Source organism: Eurypyga helias, unplaced genomic scaffold, assembly GCF_000690775.1.
Source record: "Eurypyga helias isolate BGI_N326 unplaced genomic scaffold, ASM69077v1 scaffold33276, whole genome shotgun sequence".
Classification (NCBI taxonomy): Eukaryota; Metazoa; Chordata; class Aves; order Eurypygiformes; family Eurypygidae; genus Eurypyga; species Eurypyga helias.
Genome location: NW_010256531.1, coordinates 28,066 through 51,846, shown reverse-complemented (window position 1 = coordinate 51,846; position 23,781 = coordinate 28,066). Strand labels below are relative to the sequence as shown.

Below are 23,781 nucleotides of genomic sequence, written 5' to 3'. Positions count from 1 at the left end.
TCTCAGCTGTGAGTGTGATAATTAGCCCTTAAATATATATATATATTTTTTTTTGATCCTTTTTGCCTATCCAGTAGGCCATATTGCGCCCGGTAGGTATAGCGTGAAGCACCATTTCACCCCAGCCAGAGCCTCCCCCACCGTGCCCACAGCCGCTCTGCTGAGAAGCCGAACCGCGTCGAGACTCCGCACGACCTTGGGTTCTTTTTGCCCATCTCCTGAGTTTTCAGTGGTCCCTGCATATGCCTGCTCCATGGCTGCCAGGCGGTGGGTATGGGGTCCAAGCAGGGCACCTCGGAGCACCTCGCAGCTACACGGCCCTTTCGCAAGCTTCTCTCCCCACTTCTTCACTGGCCGCAGGCAAAGGCGCGCACACCGGTGCTCCACGCAGCACCGGCTGACAGCTGCCAGCGTGGATGCTCCTCCCCAGCTGGGATGCAGAAAGCTTTAACTCATGTTGAGCTGCTGGAAAGGCGTTAAAAAAACCCAAAACCAACCAACCACAACAACAAAAGCAAGAAACAAATGTAATGAGTTCTGGGTTTTGTTGGCTTTTTTTTTTTCCTCTGTTCAGAAATTACAGAGGGAGTAAAAAAAAAAAACCCCATGCAAAGTATCAACAGGTCAAGGATTAAAATACAGTTACAGAAAGAAGCTGAGCAAATTTGATCTAGCCCAAAGCTCATGTCAAATGCACCTAACAAAACCAGGACACTGAGTGCACAGCTGCTGCGTTGTCTTTATGTACACCTTCAATATATATATTAAAAAAATTAAATACAAAAATCTACCTTGGAATAATGCTAAGAGGGTGACAAGGGCAAGGGAGGAAAGACTGGCAGAATTCAGGAAAGTCAAAACTGTTGCTGGATTTGGTGGATGGTTTCCAGGGACGCTCGCACCGACCCTGGCTGAGCAGTCCACTCTGAGCCTTCTCAATATTAAGCACACACTTAAAGCCTGAGCAGGGTTTAAGCTGGTGCAGAAGGGTTTCACTGAGCAGAGTTGCTGTGCTGAACTGAGCTCCCAGACCCTGCTCCTGCTGTGGGATCTGGCCAGGTTTGAAAGCAGGACCAGCTTCCACACTTGGGGCCAGGAGGGAGAGATGGGAAAAAGCGAAACTTGATAAAAGTGCTAAGTAAGGTATAAATGGGGTCTGGGAGTTGATTTGGTCAGTGTCACAGCCTTAACGTTATTTCCATGATATCTTCTTTTGTACTTAATTCCCTTTACAAGAAAAGAAAAAAAAAAATCACAGAAGATTATTAAAAAATGTATATTATTTGCCCGTGAAACGGGAACAGTTCATAGCTCATCAAGTCTGGCAAGGAAATATGTTCTCACTCAGGTTTTGATTGGGTTTATTTTAAATTTTTTTAATTTTTTTTTTTTTTTAAAAAGTGTATTACGTACCCGATAAACTGGAACAGCTCTGAAAGGAGAAAGAACTGGTCCACTGGTTAAATATTCTTTTTTTTTTTTTGGTTAAAATAAAAAAAAGAGGTTTGTACAGACCCCATAGACCAGAAAACCCTCTGAAGTAGTAAAGAGCCTGCTGTCTGCTAGGGCAAATGTATCGAACACTGATATTTTTAAAAGCATGTTCAGGTGACAGAGAGGAACGGCTCCATCGCGTCTCTCTGTATTTGGTATCGTATCTATTGGCAGTAGAGGCCATTGCTCCGCGACGGATGGTCATAGTTAAAAGTTTGCTCTGGAAAAAGTTACTGTGCATGCATAACAAGCTGATTGCAAACATTAACCACTCAGCATCATAAATTTTTTCTTCCAAAACATCAAAAAAGGGCCCATCTGCACAATAAGGAGTACGTCCGCCACGTTCCTCTTAAATAAATAAATAAAATTTAAATAAGACAGAGTCACTTGTGAGTTACAGAGCCACAGGCGTGCAAACGAGCAGAACACCAACTACCCCAGCATCCCTAGAGCCCAACGAAGCCACACCAGACAGGACCGAGCAGGGGTGGGATGGAGAGCGCTTGTCCGCAACTGAAAAATTACGGAGGAAAAATGGTTGCAAGGCTGAGTTTACTTCCACTTTTAAAGGAGGGTGTTTACAGAGGGCTTCCAAACCCCAGGAAGGAGGCGCTCCTGGGCACAGGCAAGACTTTGCCGGGGCGATGTGGGGGCATTGCAGAGCGGCCGTGCGCATGGGAGCGGGCACGGGGTGGAAGGATTAAAGCAAGCAGAAGGCCGGCTCGTCCAGCGAGAGACACCACTCCTGGCACTGGGTCTACATTCGACACATTCCTATGTTCTTGCAGTTAAATCTTTGAAGAAGAACCTTTTTTTGTCCCTTTTTAGAAAAGTGCTTTGATGGGTTCTGCAGGAGGGAGGGATGCTCAAGATTCATTTTCTCCTTGGAGTGACAATTTCTCTCACTGTGAGCAAACCTCCCCCTCCTCAAGGAAGTGCTACTTTCATTTACAGGTTCAGGGTAAACACGTTTTTGAAATGTAAAGCAGTCTCAACTGTTTAAAGCACAACCGTAGGCAATCAGAGGGATGCGAGAAAAAAAAACCAAGCACTTTGAGAGAATTAAATAAAGCATGTAATAAATACGAATCATAAACTTCTGTACACAGGAGCAAGGGTTCGGGGTTTTTTTAATCATTTAATCAATATAAAAAAGTTTTTCTGTTTTGTTTTTGTTTTCAGTGCATCTTCTTCCTCTTAAAATGCTTAACCCTTTCCTTTCTGCATCTCTCAGGCCCATAACAACACACCTAAATGGCAAAAAAGACAAGGTCTAACAAACCCCTTTCCAAAAAACTCTAAAAAAATATTCACAGCCTCAAACATTTTTGTACATTTCAAGCAACAAAAGGTATAGAAAAAGGCACAAGTAACTGCATACATGTGGAGATAATACCAGACTGGGACAAAGAAAACCAGGAATCTTCCATGGGTTTGGTCATTCACTAGAGTGCTTCTTATAGCGATGATTATACTAAAGAAAATAGTGTTGAAAATGTCTGTTGATTTTACATAGGAAGCCTAAAGGTGGAACAGATGGAGGCTTAAGTACTTCCCGTGTTTTCGTCCACCTTGTTTTGAGTTTGACCTAAATCTGCATGCTCTAGGTGTGGACTGCTCTTCCTGGAGGTTCCCCCTTGGCGACTCGGCTCTCCGGAGAGGTTTCTCCTCCGGCTGGAGAATGACTGGGCGTGCGAATGGCTGGATGAGGGCTCTGAGAGGCAGCCGGTGCTGCTGCTTCGGTCCAGCGGCTGGGAGGGGAGGTCTGAGATGAAAGTGCAGGATGATTCAAAAGAAGTGCTCGAGCTGCCAGATTGCTTCTTGCCCGTTTTTTTCAAGGGTTCTTCCCCGCTTGTCGAAGGCTTTGGAGAGTGCTTGTCAGTTGTGCTGGGGCTGGCTGGGGATGCCGAGCAGCCTGCCTGCTCCACGTGGCTAGACTCAGCAAACATTTTTACCCTGTATTCCTCCTGCTCTGTCTTTTGCTGAAGCTCACTAGTCCTCATTTTCTCTTCTAAGTAACTACTGCTCATAATCTCTGGGGACAGCGTGTATTTAGAAACCTTTGCAACCGGGGAGACCGATGCCGATGATGGCTCCCGCGGGACCTGTGGTTCCTCGTCCCTCTCGGGAGCCCGGCTGAACTCCGCGAAGCCACTGCTGCCAGAAGCAAAGTATCCTGCTTGCAGGGACACAACTGAGCTGGGCACCAAGCTGGGATGGGTGCTCGGCCTCGCCTGGACCATCTGGATGCCCCCAATGGGAATCATAGGATACGGAGTCCTCGTGAGCTGCTGTGAATGTAACGGTAGATGGCTGAAGACATTCTCCTCCCCTCGGCTGGGAGTGTGGACATGCATTTCATGAGGTGCCTGCAAGGGTCTGGAGCAGACAGGCTGTGTGACGCCAGGTGAGCATGTTGGGCTCCGTGGTTCTATCTTCTGTGCCGCAGAGGGAAAAGAAAGAGCTGAATCAGTGCAATGTGAAGTTATGGCATTAGCATCATTAATGCTCACTCTAAGGATTGGTTTTGTAAACATTTTATTCTAAGTTGGAGGAGACCAATCAACAAAGGAGGATTTGGACCCCCAAACCTTTCAGGTAAGGAGCAACACAACCCACAGTGTTTGCCTTCAGGGAACAAATATGCCCATGGTCTGTTGAGGCACAAATCCAGGGGTGTGGTTCAGGAGATCATTATAAGATCATAGAATGGTTTGAGTTGGAAGGGACCTTTAAAGATCACTTCGTCCAACCCCCCTGCAGTGAGCAGGGACATCTGCAACTAGATCAGGTTGCTCAGAGCCCCATCCAACCTGACCTTGAATGTTTCCAGAGATGGGGGATCTACCTCCTCTCTGAGCAACCCGTTCCAGTGTTTCACCACCCTCATCGTAAAAAATTTCCTCCTTATATCTAGTCTGAATCTACCCTCTTTTAGTTTAAAACCATTACCCCTTGTCCTATTATCAGAGTTGCCAGTGTTTCCTGACATCCTCTTTGGATTCCTTTCAGTACATGGGGCTTCTGAGAGCCCAGACTATTTTATTTATTTTTACTGGGCTTTCTTAAAGCAGGATTACCTCCTTACAGCTGCTAATTGCAAGGGTGTTTTGGACTGAGCGAGAGATAGCATTAACTCTCATTTGACACAAAGCACACCCATCAGTGTGGTCCCCACCACCACCCTCATGGTGTGGTCTGCATAAATCAAGGGTTAAGACCCTACCATTTTACCTTTTCCTCTTTCTCTCTCGGTGCTTCACATAGTTTCCTAATGTACATCATGGAGAGATATGTGGCTAAACAGAAATGGATTAATTAGTGATGAGGTTATAACTAAACACCTAAGCAGGACTCCTAAGAAGAGGAAGCAAGAGAAACTGAAATCAACTTTCCATTAAGATGGGGTGAGCTATAAAATTTGAGGATTCAGTGGAGGGCATAGTTTTTTGTAGGATTATGGGGAATTGCCAGACCCCGAAAGCTGGATCTCTATGAAGAGGCAACCAAGGAAAGCAGCAAAAAGACAGCAGAAGAGACAGAGGCACTGAAGATAGTGTTTACTTGGTCAGCAACTAAAAGTGCAAACACTTGCTAAATCTCACTTAGCCACATGAAGTCTCGGCAGAATTACTATAAGGATGCTGGGAAAATGATCTCAGTTGTGCAACAGGCACCAGAAGGAGAGACTACCTCCTGCAAGCAAGAGCCAGTGGGAAGAGAGATGGTCACGGCCAGGCATGATGCACAGACTTGGCTGAAAGCCTTACACTGAAGCTAAGCTAAGATCATCTCCAAATTTCTAAGCAATGCATAGGGCACGAGTTTTGAGCACAGAGCTCCATTTGGAATCTGATAAATCCACCTCTGATCTTTCTGTCTCTTGTAGCCTTATCATGAAGAAGTATAATTTTGCAACAAAAGCCCACCTGTCCATCTCACTCGTAAATGTCACATTCTTTATTGTTATTTTGCAGGCACATGAGAAAAGCCACAGTGGTGACTTCGGGTGCATAAGAGAAGCAGGAAAATGGAGCAAAAAGTTATGCATGTGAGAGTGTAAGTTAAAGAGTGTGAATGGGCAGATAAGCAGGGGTGTATGATATTGTCTCCTACTGTGGACTACGGCACTTAGGGCATTTGCTACAGGTAGTAGCAGTGGGCAGTTTTCCTGACAGATGCTGTAGAGTTGAAGGACTGGGGTTTCCACAGCTCTGAGATTCACCACAATAAGTTAATTGACAGGAAAGGGAAATAGCATGAAAGTAAGCAAAAGTTTGGACCTAAACCAAAGGATAGTCTCTGAGGAAGTAAGACAAACACTCAGAATGGAAAGCAGAAGGAAGGCAGCACCAAAAGATGGTTATCATAGACATGAAGAAACGCACACTGGGTAGCGTGGCTTTTCTGGAGAGGACCTGGGTCAGCATCTGCCATGACAGGTTCTCCAGGGGTTGTATAAAGGCCTCTCTCTTCCCAGTGCAGTCCCTAAGGGCTCGAGTCTCTCCTCACACCAGTTTCACTGCAGAGCAACTCCAGCAACCGAACCTCATGTTCATCCGCATAAATTACAGGAGAGCCAGGCGCTTCAGTAGAAATGGGAAACATTCCACCAAACCCGACGTCTAATTTGCCTGTAGCAGTCGGAGGAACATGCAATTTTCCTTTACCCATAGGATTTGATATGTTCAGCAGAGAGATTAAGTAATTTTCTGGACTCAGTGGGAAACACTTCTCTGTGCTGAAGACAGAGGCGAGATGAAATCAGAGGTGTCCAAACAAACATTTCTCAGCAGTTAATCTAACAGAGTTGGCTGCATATGTACATATCCCAGGAGTCAGCAACAGAGTGTAAATGGGGACTTAAGATCTGGTTCAGGTCACTGACAATAAGGTCACAGCTTCACCTCAGCTGGTGAAATCTCAGAAATGGGTACAAAATTCCCAGGGAAAAAAAGCCTCTTAGTAACAACTACTCCTTATTAAGTGGTCATCCTTACTGCTTGTCTCAGCAGGAGACTAGTTGGGTCAAGAGTGTAAATAACCCCTTGGAGAAGGGACAGCTTTATTTCTCTTCAAGTGACCAAAATTTGGGTAGGACCAAAATGGGTGCAAAACCCATTGCGGTCCACTCTCACTTTTCTCTGGGTTATCTGTGATACTGGCCACAGTCAGGGTTACTGTGCTTCTGCATTGCAACCTTCACTAAAAAACATGTCAGAGAATGTACTGCAGGGACTAGAAGGCAAGAGAGGCTTGAACTTACCAGCTTGGACTCGTATAGCTGTACATTTTTGCCAAAGAACCTGTGAGGTAGAGGCATCGAAGATAATATCCCATGCTGGGCTTGATATGAGCTTTGAACTTTGTCATCTGCTGCTGATTTGCTAGTACCAGGCAAGTCCTCTTTCCCAGGGGATGGATACCTAGGCAACTCTGAACAGCCTGGAGACAAGACTTTCTTCAGCGATAAGTATCTGACTGATGACACCTCTCTGCTCGGTGATGAGTGCCTCACAGGGGAGACTTCTCCTTCTGGTGGAACATACGTTCTTGGGGACAGCTCTCTTCTGGGGGAGAGATGCCTGCTGGGTGACAGCTCGAGTCTTGGTGACACACATCTCAGTGGAGATGCCTCCCTCCTGGGAGAGACGCGCTGGCAATGAGACAACCCTCTCCCTGGAGACAGGCACCTTAGAGAAGACAGTTCTCCTGTTGGTGAAAAACGTTTCGGTGAAGTTTCATTTTTGGTTAATAGATGCTTTCTTGTTAGTATTGGTCTGCTGCTGCCACCATCTCTGCCAGACTCCTGGCTTGGAGACCACCTTTTTCTTGGGGACGTGTCTTTTGAGGTTGACAGGTCCATAACTAAGGACATCTGTGGCCTTGTGACAGATTCTCTCTCAGCAGAAGCCAACTGTTCGGTGGAGGTCAAAGCTGGTCTGTGGAGACTCAAGAAGCTGTGGCACACAGCAATGTCACTGCTGTCTGCTGACCACTTTGTTTCCAGCCCTGAGGAGGAGGCCTGCTGGCCTTCACCTACTTTTTGGCTTCTGGAAACAGTTTCTTGGGGTAAGGACAATGCTATTTCAGTGCCTTCCTCTTGAGAAGATGGAGAGCCACCTGAAGAGTGCCTTGGGAGGGTGGTATGCTTGCCTTCTGGCAATTTTAAAGGTCGTTCATCTTGGCTCTCCTCTTCTTCCTCATCTTCCTCATCTTCATTGTCATCATCATCATCAGATTCCTCTAGGTCTGAAAACTGGTGTTCCTCAATTGGCTCAGATCCCTCCCGCCCTTCAGAGTCCTGGAATAGGTCTTCACTTGTTCCTGAAGGGATAGGCAAACACAAAACAGAGAGTGTAAAACACACATAAAGGGGCTGGGTTTGTGCTAAATCTGCTGAAAACTTCTACGGGGAGAAGAGAGGACCCAGCTATTTCCTAGATCTGATCATCTCATGCTTTGAAGCCTGCAATCTAGCCCTCTGTGCCAACTCCACTCCTGATGATCCCAGTGAACCCCACTGGGACCTCCTGCTCTACCCTAATTCTGGTTCCTGCCATTGCTTTGTCAACACAAGCAGCCATTAGTACCTGCTTCTGATGTACACCTTCACACACCTTGCCTGCCTTTGTCTAGAAATACAAAAAAGGCTCTTAACAGACAAGGAGAACAGCAGCACCATCATCCTTTGGTGGGCTTTTTATGACTATTTGTTGCAATGCTGCCTACAAAATATCTACAGCAGCCAAAGTTCCTGGGATGACTGCTCCCGTCCTCCACACTGGGCCTTTTCTGGTCCAGATTATGTCACAGTTAAACATTAGTGAGAGTGGACTTTTTTAAAAAAGTAAACAATAGGCTTAAAAGAATCTCTGTGGATTTTCCCTTATTTTGATAAATTCTGTTTATGATGCAGACACTTCGTTGTGGCAGAGTCTTCTGCTGTCTATCTGTGGAAGGCCTTGCACACGGATGCTTTGTTATTCCAAGCGTGTGAGGACTATACAGAAAGCAGATTCTAAAGGATTAAAATATGTCTGTAGGTTATACAGCATCTCTCTTCAACTTTAAGAGCCCGCAGCAGCTTCCTGAGATCAGCACCAACCTCTCACTTGGTACTGAGCCGCTGCCCTGCTCTGCCCTGAGCAGGACCCCGTTCCCGCTGCCAGATGTGCAGCGGTGCTGGCCGCCACGCAAGCTCAGCCTGCTGAGGCCCATCGGGAGCAGCCACTGGATGTCACTGCAGCTCAACACAACTGCAGGAGGCTTTCCTCAAGCCCCACTGCTCTGGAGAGGCTAATAAAATACCCGTTTCTCAACCTCTTGTTTGCGCCAAGCCCCAAGACGATGGGTGCAGAGCTGCTGGAGTGCGCCTGGTCCCCGTCTTTGGAAGGAGAGCGCCTGGATGCTGCTCTGACACCTGCGTGAAACTGGGTAATGAACTGCGGCGCTGCTGGCCTCTTTTCCCCACCAGTTCAGCCTAGGACACTGTTTCTCCTCTGATGAACACTGGAACGGTTTTTCCATTTAGAGCTGCCATCTGTCAGCAGGACGAGCCAGAGGGGAAATGACACGGAGCTAACGAGGAGGTTGGACCACACCTGCCTGCAGCAGGCAGGGTGGCTTTCAGAAGGGGACGTGGCCACACAGTGAGAAGTCACTGTGATCTACAGAGAAAAAGACTAATTTTGTTTACTTTGAATAACAGGGCCTTACTAGTAAATGCTCATGAAGTTTGTAGCATTACCAGTGAAATAAGACATGCATTTTACCACGGCTGATTACTTACCCGAGTCAGCCTGAAACGCACCTCCTTGCTCCCCACCCCGTTTCAAAGTATCTGGTCACCAGCCCACATAGAGACCTACCGCAGAACTCGTACGGCAGCGAGTCTCAGTCAGCAGCTCCCGACCGAGGGGCTGACTTGCACCGTGAAATGCTAGTGTAATGACGGTGTCTGCTGGACCCAGGATCCAGTGGCGGGTTGTTTGCAAACTCCCAAAGGAACTGAGTTCAGAGCAAGTATTATTCCAAATGACCAGTTCTCTCAGCTGTAGGGTGAACTGTGCATATTTCTTGCTTGGAAAAGGAATGCATTTCACTAACAGAGCTATGACCTAGTCCCTGTCTCTGGTTTTGGGGTTTGACATCTATGGGTTTCGGGATGCACAGGCAGCTGTAGTCTCCCTGGTATAGTTCTGAGAGTCTTGTCCTCTGTGGTCACCTCTGCTGGCCCCAGTCACACAACAGACAGGCACTGGCCAGGACAAAGAGGAAGGTCAGAAGGACAGCATGAGGGAAATGTGAAGCCAGTTCTGCACTGGGGAGTTGTTTGCATTTGCCACCAAGGGAAACACTTCAGTGAGTCCTGGGACAGCCCAAAGGGAATTTGCTTTGGCCTCCTAACATGCTTCTTGCAGCCAGAAAGAGAGCTGCGGCCTGCGCCCTGGCCTCTTGCAATCGAAACGCATTTTGCTGAGCTAATAGGCAGAGAAAGGGCAAGTAAGGAGAAGACAGAGAGGGAGGGAAAAAGGGAGGATGGAAGGGGAGAGGGAGCTAGTGAAAATGTGCCCTGCCGATGGCTTTGTCTGAGGGTTGCATCTCACTGCATGTGTGTTATCCCAAGGCTATTCTACCACACCAATGCAATCACACCAAGGAAAACCAATGCAGGAGAGAAGAATTATACTCCAATCTCCTTTTATAGTAACACCCCTTACTTTCTCCTGCCCCTTAAATAGAAATAAAAACAATCAAGTGAAATATAACTCTGGTTTAAAATAATCCAAGGAGTTTTAGGAACTGCTGCTCCCTCCCTGCCTGCCCCCAAAGGAAAGCATGACAATCCTCTTGCACTGGTTTATGCCACATGGAAATAGCCGCCTCTTTTTTTTTTTTTTTTTTTTAATTAAACTAGTCCTTGCTAGGCTCTGTTCTGAGCCTATTTGCAAAGAAGAGAGAAGACACTCTGTGGTTCCACAGGATAAGGCTCTTTGTAATCCACTACTCTGAGAAGAGGGGATGCATGATACAGATGTGATCTCTGATTTCTCATGCACCTTTCTGCCATTTTTACATTATTTTCTCATTCATCTCAATAGCTCCAACCACTACAGTACAAAATACAATTTTCTGACTGTCTTCTTGGCTGCTTTATTTAGTATTTACTTGGCATTTGTGAGCAATGGGTGTCCTTAGTCATGAGGCAGGATATTTGAAATTTCAGCAGAAGTCCAGTGTTAGCTTTAACCAGGTGAAACAGAAGCTGGAAGAAAAGAAAGGAAATGTCCTCCAGTACCACGCCTTCCCATTTTCATCTTTCTGCATTCTTTCCTGGCACACCATCCTCTTTACACAAACACGAACGGTCTTCATCAATGGGAGGAAATGGGGACTGTATATTTGTTGTAATTCTAAAATTACATGGATTGCCTGCATAATGCAATACAGTACAGACAGTGCAACACATTCCAGTGAGCCGCCGTGCAGCCAACAGCAACAACGGGAGAGGAGTCCCTTCCGAAAGCTAAGGGGTTCCTGTCTTCTGCAGTAGGTAGGACCCTTCCTTGCTGGGCTTAGCAGGTGTCCAACCACCATGCGTTCAGCCACAAGCAGTCAGGAACCAATGATTAATGATGGCAAGAAAAATGGTCCCCCAGCTGGTGATCGCTCAGCCCTCTCCCAGCTGACCTGGGGATGCAAGGCAGACCTTCCTCGGGCTTTTGTTTAGACCTGGTCCTTCCATAAGGCCAACGGTGGAGACCAGCTCAGCCTCACCACGTGCCAGACCTCTGTTTTCGCAAGCAGAGTGTTCCTGTCACCTTACAGCCTGGACAGGCTTTCACACCACACTGCTGAGCGCACGACTATCAACCCTGTATGATGACTGACTGAAGGAAATCATGAATGAAAGCGTTCCCCTGGACTGGTGAAGCAAGCCCTTGTTATTCTGTCCTCAGAAGCCTGCAATTACATGTAATATAAATAGGACTTCTGATTTGCAGGTTTTCAAAAGTGACAATCAATTAATATGATTCATTAGTTCTAATTGACTATAATGGAAAGGTTTAAAATAATATTTGTTCTTTCCAAAGTCATGCAACCAGTCTTTCCCTATCTAGCTTTTATCTGCAGAAGCATCTCAGACAGGTGGCATAACAGCAGGAAGAGATTTTTGGAGACCGTCAGCTAATCAATTATTTTAAGTGAGTTCCTGGGCTGAAGGAGCTCTCCAGCAATCCCACACGGGAGCAGCCTCCCACTGCTCACACCACACCAACACTTTCCCCCTGGGGCAGCTAAAGCAAAATCCCTGACTAGGTTTTCTTTTGGCCATGCCCTCCTTTGGAAAGGCCACGGCCAAGTACAGCATGTCTCTGCCTGATGGAAAGGTTGCTCTGAAGAGCTGGAGAAAAGCCAGGAGTTCAAGCCAATTTAAAAGGAAGAAATCCATCCCTTGAGGCAGAGTGGACACTGTCAGCCAGGTCAGGTATCCTTGGTCCTGGTTAGATGCTTACTTTGCGTGGCCTGGGAAAGTCCTTTGTCTACCCTTGCGCGTGGCAGGCAAGGTGCTGTGAAAGGGGGCATGGGTGTCTGCTAATGCCGTAGGACTTTTTTTCTCCCATGTCCTCATCCCCTGATTGACCAGGTGAGTACTCCTGGCCTGAACCAGAACCCAAGCCTGAAAGGGCATGGTGCCACTGCCCTGGGGGATCACTGGGGTCTGGGACTGGTTAACCAGTGGGACTTCTGAGACATCTCCTACAGGTTCTCTGTTGGCAAGCTGAGCCATGGTCTGTTCAGGTCAAGGACAGTCACATCAGCCCTCCAAGCCACGTCTGCCCCAGGACAGTGACAGAAGCCCTGCGGCCACACCAGACTTCTCTGCATCTGCACCTCTGTGCCTCCAAAACAGAGTGGCCACATCCAACCTCCTCTGCAGAAATGGTCTCAGGGCCATGCAAACACCCAAACTGTGCTCAGCAGTTTTTGGAAGTGTGATAGATGGCCTGAACCACAGTTGTTGATTGCTCCTGCAGTTTGAGACCATGGCATGCCAGTGCCTGCAAATCTCCCCAGCACAGCTTAATTAACCAGGGCAGAGATACCCCAAGGATACAGCACACTGCGGGGGACAGCATTTCTAAGCTTTGATATCCAAAACTGAGACTTAAAGCACTTCAGAGTGGCCAGGGCTGCCCTGCGGGCACAGCCTCCCCAGCCCTGCGAGACACCTGCACCCCAAGCTCCCTCTGTGGCACACAGGGCTGCAGCCGAGCAAACCCCCTTGCCACCATGGGCTACGCAGGGGAATGCGCTTAGAGATCTTTAATTACCTATGAAGCAGGAAGCATGTGACACTGCCCATGTCCCGGGAACCAGACCCTTTCCCAATAAAGCCTCTGATGGACTTGACCTCAGCAGGGGACCGGGGTGATAAGCGCTGTTTGTTGTTCCTGCCGAGTTAACATTCTCTGGCTCACACTGCTGTCTCCAGAACTTGCTCAGCTGATGTTCACTTTATAAAAATAACTGTGGCGCCATGTGTTTTATGAAGTTCATTTTAACCCATTGTCAACAAACCCGTGTGGGCTGTGGCAGAATGAACCCTGGGGATGAGGGAATCAAAATGGTTTGGGGTGAGAAAGAGGGGTGAAACAGGAAATGGGAAAAAAGTGCTAAACACAGCCCTAAGAGCTGCTTTCATACTGGGATTTCTGGGGTGGCAGCCAGGAGGGGTCAGTGGTGCCATGACCAGCCTGCAATGCAATTTAAACAGAAACCACCACTCTGCTCTGTGACACTAAGTGTTTTATTCAGGAATAAACACACTGACAGAAACAGACCTGAGGTCCCAGAGCCTCTCCTCCCTCTCTGGCTGGTATGTGCAGTGTTTCCTATGAATGCTAATGATCCACTGAACGCAAATGCAGATGACCCAAAATTTCATGAGGACCTGAGATCTGCCACCCCTAAGGCTTCTTCCCCTTCATTCCTCTGCTGCAGCTCCTGATCTGAATACTCAGGGTCTTGCTAAAGGAAACAGAATAACAATCGTAAAAACATCTAACTGTTCCCTGGAGGTACATAACCTAACCCTTCACAGCTGTCGGAGCACAGCCTCCAATAATTTGGGTAAAATATCTTTTTCTAGCTCAAACAGCTAAGTACACATGAGAATTCCCCATGTTCCTTCATCTCCTGGCTTGGAGATCTTCCTCACCTTTCCCTCAACATTTCTGATGGAGGCAAGAGTGCTTATTGTCACCACAGTTCTGCTTATTGTCACCAACATCCTTCTCTGGAGCCCCTTTCAGGAGGAAGGTACCCCCTGAATCATTAATACTCCTGTACTGCAGGACTACATGCCCTCTGCAAGAACATCACCAACAGCCTGCACAGGCTGCACACCGAAGGGGCACACCCCCGGTCATGCTCAGCACTTCAGCTCCAGTAAAAGATGTTCTCAGATCCTAACTGGGGGTCCAGGACTAGTTTTTCTTCTTCACCCACCAGACTGCGCTTGCGGCAGCAAAGTGAGGGGTTCAGATCTTCATGCAAGAGATCCCAGGGAGTCTCGGTTTGCTGCCTTGGAGATAGCTCTCCAAAGGAGAGATTTGCCCTCCTTTATGGACAGGAGAGACCCAGGCTCTTCCAGAGCACATCAGTCAGGCTCCTGAACACCCTCCTAGAGATACCCCGAAACACCAAGAAGCACCTTCTTGTGCCACGGATCCACTATTTCTTACTGTGTATATAGCCCTCATGCAGAGTGCTGGGCCAAATGCGGGATGCTCCCGACCCATCTGTTTACTCTGGCATCTCTCTGCAGCCAGCCAAAATACTTCAAACATGCACAGCCCCCAGCAGGGAGACACGGGGTCACGGACTGTCCCATGGACACAGCCTCCCTAACCCACCCTGTGCAAGCAGAAGTCCAACCTTGGGTGTTGGAAGGAACCTGGACTGAAACGAAGGATGATCTGTGGAGCACCTGTCCTGCCCGAGTGGACACTGCTCTCTCTCAGCAGCAATAGCAGGTTTGTAACGTTAAAGGATTTTACCTTCTTCGGCTTCCAGATCCACCAGTGAAGATACCAACACGCCCATCTCCTGACATTTTTTGCTGTGGGCCTTTGACTTCATATGTTTAGTCAGATTCCCTGAAAAGAAGCAGAAAACATATTTTGGTCAATATGGGTCTTTTGTTCTTTTTTTTTTTCTTTTTTTATAAGCTCATCAGTAAGAAGTTATTAATTTGGCTCTGAGCTGGACAAAGGAGGCCTCTGACTCTTCTACAAACCATGACCCATTGCAAATACCCTGTGACATAAGGCTACATCTTCCCTTTTGCTCCTTCACTGCTGCACTGGGGTGGAAGAAGAGGTGCTGGCAGGGTTGTGCGACCTTCCAGGGGTTGTGCAACCTGAAAAAACAGTAGGGTACACATTTGGGTTTGGGGGAAAGAAAAGTCCTGGAGTGCTTTCAGCTGTGATGATGCAGCAAATTAAAATGGTAGGAAAGTAGGGAAGAGAAACACATTTTAATCCAGCATCACTTCCCACCTCATCCCAGCACACAGGGTCACCTGCCTGGAGGGGAGCAGCTCCTTAGCACCACAGGGCACACTGGTACTACCAAAACAAGAGCTCGAGATGCCAACAACAGGTAAAAACCCTACAATCACCCTCTCCCTGCAGCAGGATGGCTCAGATGCTCTCACATGCACTGAGTGTCAGGCAAAAGCTCCCAGCTCTCTGGAGCAGGAGTCGTCATGGATATCCTCTGAAGCCCGGTGCACCAGGGTCTTGCAGCGCTGAGAAAACCTGCTGAGCACTAATGAGTCTTCCTTGGGGCCAGGATGGAAAGAACAGCCCCTGCAAGGGGGAGTCTGGGATGTGGGGCCATTGGTTACTGTCCTGAGACAGTGTGATGGGATAACTCATGGGCATGCTGGCCTCACAGGGCACTTATCTAATTCTAACTCCCAAATTACAGGCAGGTTAATTAGGCAGTTATTAACCCTACTTACATCCAAGGGAAATGCTGAACAGAAGGGAACCTTTGCTGAGGGGGAAAAGGTAGGTAGGTGGAATGGAGAGAAAAACAGCGGGTAGGAGAAATAAAGAAAAATTGTCACATTTTTCCCTTTCCTCTCCCAAACCTCTTCATGGGCTGAGCTGCTGATGGGAAGAAACCTAGTCCCTTGCTGAAGCTCCACCAAGGGCTGTTTAATTTCCCAGCACAGCCCAGGAGCTGGCTGAGCACTCCAAATTCACTGCGGTAACCCGATGTGCCATCAGCCTTCCTGTTCGCGAACACTTGAGACTAGTGCTGAACACGAGGCTTGTTTTTCTCACCAAAAAAAAAAAAAAGAGGAAAAAATGAATTCTCACACTTTATTATAACCTTCAGCTGAGGACTGAGGCCCCTCAGCTGGTATCCTGCAATCCACAGAGTCCCCCGGTCCCTGAGCTGGTGGGAGTATAGAGGGCCTCTATCAACCTCTCCTCCTGCTGCTCCGGATAGTATAAATAAATAAGCAACCATTCACTGGAGCAGAGAATTACCCGTGACGCCCTCACATCTCAGAAGAGTGTCATAACCATCTAGCTACCAAGTTAGTTTCTCTTTAGACCATGAATTATTTATTTAGCCCATTTTATACAAAATGGAATAGCTCCAGCAGGAAAGACCAAGAGAAACAAAGGCTGACTATATATCCTTGTGTATCTGGCACCCATCTAGGATGTGGATTCAAAGGATATTTAATAATTTAAATGCAGCAAAACAGCTTCAATAAGAGAGATTTATTATTTTTAAACTACATGCCTAAATACTCTTAGCCCCACAGTTAGGACACTCAGGTATGAGGATGAGGCCAGCTTGGCTCTGGTCCTTGTTCCATATCAGACCTCTCTTTCTCCACTTTGGACCAGGAGTTTTGTTGTGGACCCAAAGACACCCCACCAGACAAGAGCATGCTCTCACGGACACCTCTGGTTCCAGTGAATCACCATTGTTTTAAAGTGAAAAACTGCTTCACTGAAAAGCATCTAATGATTCCAAATTGTGGCCTCATGGAAATGGCATTTAATTTTGGACCTAACTAGCAAAAAGACAAACTGACTCAGTCTGCTGAAATCAAAGCCTGCTGCTGCTGCCTGTCCATCACGGCACATCACAGCATGGCTGGCAAAAATGACCCATCTTTGCCCACTTACCACAGCAAAATCCCTGACTGGACTCCCTCCAGTGAAAATAAACACACAGAAAATAAGCCCAAGTAAATGCCTGGTGTGAGTAGGGGGTTGTTGGTTAAACTATGGTCTGCGGCACCTCGGGAATTCAGCTGCGATCCCTATGGTGGGAAGAGTGGGGAGGGGAGGTCTACCAGGCATTTTGGTGCTACCACATCCCCCAAACAAGTTCACGAATCTACCGTGCTACACACATATGGCTTTGGCTAAGCTGGGAGGGTATCACACTAATTACCTGGGGCCGGGAGGAGGCTTGTTGAATGCAATGTTTTGGGAAAGACTGTGGGCAGCCCATACTCAAGGGAAGGACTCTGGTCCTCAGAGGCATACAGTGGCCACCTTGGCCACTTCAGATGTCCAAAGGCTGCTATACACACAAGTCCTCCCTGCTGCCTTAGTTCCAGTGCTGTTGGCAGCAAACACACACTCCCTGCGCCTGCTGCGGGACCTGGGCTGATACGGGGAGCGTGCAGCTCTCTGCATATCACTTCATTGCACCTCTGCTTTGACTGAGCTCCACCCTGAGCAAGGGTTTGGGTTGGCAAGCTCTGCCAGAAACCATCAGTGTCACTTCCTTTTTTATTTTCTTTCATGGGAGGCAACTGTCCTTGTGCAAGACAACGCCGTGTCATCTCATCTTCCTTCCCCACCCAGGCTGCCTGCACAGGCGTGAGCCGGAAGGCAAAGCACAGGCTACGCCAAAGTCCCCTGTGCAAATGAGTTTATGCACAATACTGAAGGACCAATTCACAGGAAATGTTGCTTTCTTTCCCCTTCTATTTTTTTCTACTCTGCTTTCCATCCTCCTTCATTCTCATTTGGTTCGATAAAGTGATACCCACACGCGCTGATGAGCAAGATAAGCCTGCAAAGCTCTTGGTGCAAATCCCCCTGGTGCACATTCTATCCATGTACAGCACCCTGCCTGCACACCAAGAAGAAATTCCAACAAAATAGGAATGCTGCTATCCTTTTAGGGAAGGGAGACTCAGTGGGCCAGATTCTCATCTGACCTAAGTTTGCATCATTTTAAGGAAGTTAAAAGCTTGAGGCTTATTTACACCAGCTGAGAAGCTGAATTATCATCTTGGGAGCAATTTGGAGGACAATGATATTTATCTTATCAGAGTTCTTCTTACAGTTTGTGTTTTTACACCCCTTAATTAATGCTGGCAGGATTAAATGCTAAAGTCCTTTGGCGAATTTCCAGTAAAATCAACACCACTTTGCCTAAGTAAAACCTGGATATGAATTCTACAAGGAAGGACTCACAGCTACTTGTTGCCTTTCAGACTTCTGGCTTAAAAAACCTTAAAATAAAAAAAACCCAAACCCACATTGCGTTGCTTCCTTGGAAACAGTGGAAAAAACATACTTGAAAGAGCAAGAGAGAAACTATCAGGCAGGGAAGCTGGATTTAAATGGCAGAACAGTTATACTGAATCCTAAGCTGGTAAGTAGTCCTCACAAAGGACTGTTTACCAAAAAGTTCCCCGATTTGACATAAATGGGCTATCTTTAAATAAGTTCAGGAATCAGTAGAAATTGTGACCCCACCCCAACTATTGCTGCACTGGAGGAGTACACACTGTGTCAGCACAGCTCCCTCATTCCGCCTGCTTTTGACGATGTATTACCAGCTGCTTAAGCTCTTCTGATGTTGTGAGGTCTTATTCTGGACTTAAAGCAGCTTAAATACTTGTGTTGTTTGGAGAAAGCTAGAACTCTGGTGTTCCAAAAGCACTTAAAACAGCTTAATAGGGACTAGAATTGATTTGCCAGTTAAATTTAAAGAAGGAAATTAATTTTTTAGAATATCCATTATTATATTTTAAAGGTGTCAGAGTTAAAGCAAAAGGTAGGGAACAGAAACATTAAGATTCCTGGAAAAATTAGCCCGTCTGTACTGGGCATACACAACACCTATTTCTCCTATTAAATGTGAACAGTTTCAAAATACACAAACAAAAAAACCCAAAACAAATTACCAACTTTCAGGACTTAACCATTTATCTTTTAAAATAACATGTAAGGAGAGCAACAGCTACGCCCTAACTAGCAGACTCCCTTTTTGCTGTGAGACACACAGAACCAGCCACAGGCCAATACTCTTCATCCCAGACAGACCCTTGAAATGGTTTTATGTGTGACTTACATAATGCACAGGCCTTGATTTAGGGCCCAGCCTGGAGATAATGTCCCCAAGTGAGACTCTGTGCAAAGGAAAGCTTTAGTTTATGTAATTTATTGGGCAAAAGATTTCAATTTTTTTTAATTTTATTATCTTCTATACTTATTGGCTTAAAGATTATAGGAGAGAATTTGAACATCTAGCCTGCCTGCCTGTATTGATACAGGACATAAAATATTAGCTATCTTCTGGATCAAGTCTATCAGCTTGCATTAGCTGAAAACTAATCTTCCATAAAGTTACCCAGGGCTGGATTTGCAGATTTCAAAATACAGAGAATTAGCATATTTCCCATTGAGGCTTCTGCTGAGACTTAATAGCTGCACTGTTTAAAAAAATAACAGCTAATATTTCACTTCAATTTGCCAGTCTTTTACTTCCAGACTTTTTTTTTTTACCTTTCTCCAGTAAGTTGAAGAGCCCTTTTGCTCACAGTGTTTTGTCTCCTTTCTGAGCCACTGGGTCATTTTCTGTTCCCAGTGACACATCCCGTGACATTGCGCACGGGAGCAGGCAGCAAATTCCTGAGGATAACTCTGCCCTCATCCTGTCAAGGTTTGTGACATCCCAAGGAGTCGGGGACCAAAGCCTCCTCCCAGCAGCGGCTCCACAGGGATGCACAGACCCTTTCCCTCTTCCCAGCCACCAAGGAAGGGGCCCAGCTCACACAGGGTGCAGGGCCGTTTTGCAGATCTGTATGTCAATCTGGCCTGCTACAACAGCAGTTAATTCTTGTGGAGCTTTCCGCCAGTTGGACCTGCTCTGTACTTTCCAGAGGGGGCTTAGCAGAGCGCTGAGTCTGCTAGAGCAGTAATAATAAACTGTGCATCCATAACCTTGCCTTTAAGGGCTGAGGGGGTAATGCATTTAATATATTAACATGTTCAATAACCTCAGTGCCTGTCATGTGCTGATTTAAGGAACCGCAAACTAATTTATTAAAGGAAGACTGGCTGAGGACATGAAGAAGTCTGGTGTCTGGAAACTGTGAGTGGACTAGACTATCAAATGGGTATCTTCAGCCAGCAGGCACTGATGTCCTTTACACCAGCACCTTTTAAATTAATATGAAGCTCCTTGTCCCTTCTGACCTCCCAGCAAAGTCACTGACACAGCGAACTGCTCCATATACTTTGTCCAGAAATTTCAAGAAATCTCAAGTAATCAGGACATGAGAGTCTGATGTGAGTCTCAACGAGAGCAGAAAATAGCTGTGGAAAAGGATGATGTCTGCACAGGAGGAGAACTAATGGGCCAACACTGACCCACATCCCCCAGTCAGCCAAGAGTGAAGAAAGGGGCTGTGCTTCCCTCAAGGGTCTGGCGATGGGTGACAGGGGAAGGCTGGCTGTGCCCCCTCTGGGAAGGTGGTCAAGAGGAAAGCTCTCCCTGACCTTCCTGAAAGGGGAAATTGTTAGACTGCACCTTTTTCTTCATTTCCTTCCTGGTAAAAAAACAATTAAAGAGCTGCTTAACTTCTTTTAAACAACCTCTTGGAGGCCACAGTAACAAACCCCTTAGGAGAGCACTACTACAGTGGAGGTAGAGACACCTCATTAAAGAGGCATATTTATATCTCATCCAGCAACATAAAATCAAATAAATCTTTACAAACCAAATTTCCAAGGCTGCTGTTTCCATCAGCTAAGTGAACACACAAAAATCTCACGGATTCGCTTTAAAATAATAAATTAAAAAATTCCCTGCAGTTCTGTAACCCAAAGGAATAGCTTCACTTACAGTGACAGAAATGCACAAAAAGCAGACAAGCAGCATAATTACTGAGAAGGGGAAAATATTTAAAGCTCTTTCTTTTGCAAAAGTTTTCCCAGTTCTTGGAACACAGATACGGATTTTCCGGAGCAGGGGTGGGGAGAGGTACATTTTAACCAGATAAAGATCCTCATTAAAAATAATAATAAAAAAAAGTTTAACTGCTCCCAGCCTACTTGAGAGTTTAGAGCATTAGATCATGCTGGAGAGATCTACCACAGCCAAAATGAAGACAGCTCCACAGATATCCCCCCCGAGTTTACGCTGAAGGCTAAAATTAACTTTGGAAAGCTGATTTTTAAAAGAGCTTTAACTCAGTTTATATCTGTGCAAGTGCAGTCCAGTAGCAAGAGCTCCAGCTTCTCCATTCTGCAGTTAACTGTGGTTTCAAAACTGCACACCAGGAAGGAGGATCCTAATGAATCAGGGCACAAACTTATCCCAGATATCTGCCAAATAAGCTGTGACACATCCAGTTCTGCAAAGCTCATGGACCTCCAGTTCACACTCCATCACCACCAGCACCAATTCTATAACTGGACTTTAACTGATGAATTTATCAGCACACAAGGCTGATCTTTTTCTCACTCTCCAGTAACTCTTCCAAAGGTCTTTGTGTCTCCATCAGCAAGGCAAACAGCTTTTACCCAAATTTATGTGCAGTAGAAGCATGCTCACAGGACACAGCCACCGCTCTGGCTGTCAGCCCCTTCCAGCAAAGAGCCACTTGCATGCAATTCCAAGTTACCATCATGCAACTATTCATCCTCAATCACTGATCTGGGGAAGTTCTGTCCCCTCATGCATCCACAGGCAGACAGATAGTTTGGCATTCAGATCCCAACACTGGGCTTGTGGGTTTTTTTTTTTTTTGAAGGAAGCATTTCCGTGCTACCTTCCTCATGCAAGTTTCCTGCACAGCTAACGGAGTGGAGCCCCTTGGAGCCAAGTCTCTGTTTGCAACGAGCAACCAGCACTGTCAGTGCTGACAGTCTGCGTGCTTCAAGGGAGCAGAGATGAAGAGCAAAGCAGGTAGAGAGATGGTGAAAAGGATGGTTGGATTGCCGCATCCTGAATAAAAGCCTACCAGAAGCATGGTGGAAAGCAAGATGAAGTGAAGGAAGAGGCTAAATTGATTCACCCCTCAAAGGAAAACCTCAGAACAAAGTAACAAAAGCAAGAGAGAAAGAGAAAGGAAATGAATTGGAAATAGCTCCAGACTGGGAGGGAGAGAAAGAACCATCGCTTGGATCTGCTGCATGTGTCTGACAAGAATTTGGCCTCAAAATTGGTATCACTTCCCCACGCTCCCATACGCTTACTGATTACCAACATGCTGTTACCCAGAAATCACCCACGAGCTTCACCAACAAAGCCATCGGCCGCAGGCACTGCCCACCCTGACTCATGCGGCGTCGGGGTCGCTGGTCTAGCACAGACAGGCCCTTCATCGGCACTTGTGGGGAAGCAGCACCGAGTGCCTCCCCCACGCCCGTGCTGTGTTGCCTCCTTGGGTAGCACTGTTTTTTTCAGGTTGATGAACTTCTTGAGTAACTAACCGCCCCACATGCATCATCTTCTGAGATGTGCAATGATGGAGCGACAGGCAACAGGTATTTTATATTTATGTCAAACTATTATCAAGAAACTGAACAGGAAATCTTTATTGCAAGACTTGCTGGAACCAAAAGATGCAGGGGAGATTTGTCAAACCCACGGTGCCAGACTCTTACGAGAAGTTAAATGGACCTGGGCATCTCTGGCACTTCTGGAAACTTTACCCACAGTCTCTTGGAAGAGACTTTTTCTTGCATGGGGATTTCCATGCTCCTGATGTTCAGTCACACACTCACTGAGGCAACGATGAAGAAAAGAATTGGAAAGAGTATCTGGTGGTAGTGAGGTTGTGGATCATTAATGACTAGATGTCCTGGCATGGAGGTCTTTAGAGAAAAAGCCTATTGATATGATATGATATAGAAAATGTCGAAGCTACATGCAACTGCGAGGATGAAAATGTGCAGCGCAAACAGATCTTGAGAGCGCTAGCATAAAAAGCCACCCAAAGACTGTCTCCAAGTGCTCAGTCAGGAACGTTTGCCTGTACCCAGGAGCTCCTGCCCTCGTTCTGAAGTGGTTTTCTTTATAAAACCCTGCCAGTGGAGCTGTATTTCAGGATCATTCCCTTTAAGAAGCTCAAACAGGATGGCGCAGATGCCCTGCTGCAGGCTGGCACGTGCAGCCAGTGCTCTCCACTGTGACATGCATCAGCTTAACACAAGACTGGTCCTCTTCTGAAAATTTCAGCCGATTTAAGACTCCGTCATCCCCCTCCCTCCAACTCCTGGGGTTTTACAAACCCTGGGAAGGTTTTCCCTTCCCCTTTGCCAGCACCCCCATGAAGGTTTGTAAGTCAATACACTAAGAAGAGGAGCTAGGAGCTGACTGTCTCTTACCTTTGGTTTTAAAAGCAAAGTTACAGTACTTGCAGACATATGGCCTGACGTCTGTGTGCGTGCGAATGTGTTTCTTCAGCATGCTGGGTTTCTTGCAGCGAATTCCACACTCCTCACATACATACTTCCCTCTTCCACGGCCTCGCACATACACATACTCTTCGTTTGATTTGTACCTATGAGCAACAGGTGTCGTGATAAAAAAAAAAAAGAAGATTCCCACCTCAAAAGTAGTCACAACTTTCCTGGATTAATGCAGCATGTTATTGACACCACCAGCCTCATTTACCATTTACTAGCTCTGGGTAATTAAGCTAAATTCAAAATATCTTCAAAAGCTTTTGCCCAGATGCCTACTTCCTCTTCTGGAATATGTTCTTATGTCCTACATCTGCTTCCCTGTACAAACAGCCAGAAGTCTGAGATCAGTCACCGTCTCACCCTAATGTCCTGACCTTCCCCATCCTCAAACACAAAATGAGGCTCTCATAGCAGACTGAATAAGATATGCCACAGTCCTGCCTGGCTGCCTGAAACATCTCTCTCTCGCAACTTATGCTGTGTATTAAAATACATTGTCACTGCACTATGCAAAGTACTG

General features: G+C 46.6%; 1 protein-coding gene across 1 annotated transcript; it reads right to left on the bottom strand.

The window, feature by feature from the left end:
* Positions 1-3,041: 3,041 nt before the first annotated feature.
* LOC104511192 (transcription factor HIVEP3-like) lies at positions 3,042-23,356 on the bottom strand (the record flags this gene model as incomplete). Its single annotated transcript, XM_010153694.1, has 6 exons — positions 3,042-3,866; positions 6,764-6,803; positions 7,047-7,139; positions 7,305-7,824; positions 14,565-14,663; positions 23,181-23,356. Coding segments are annotated over 6 exons (1,753 nt in total), but the record flags the coding sequence as incomplete, so codon positions are not given.
* Positions 23,357-23,781: the final 425 nt, after the last annotated feature.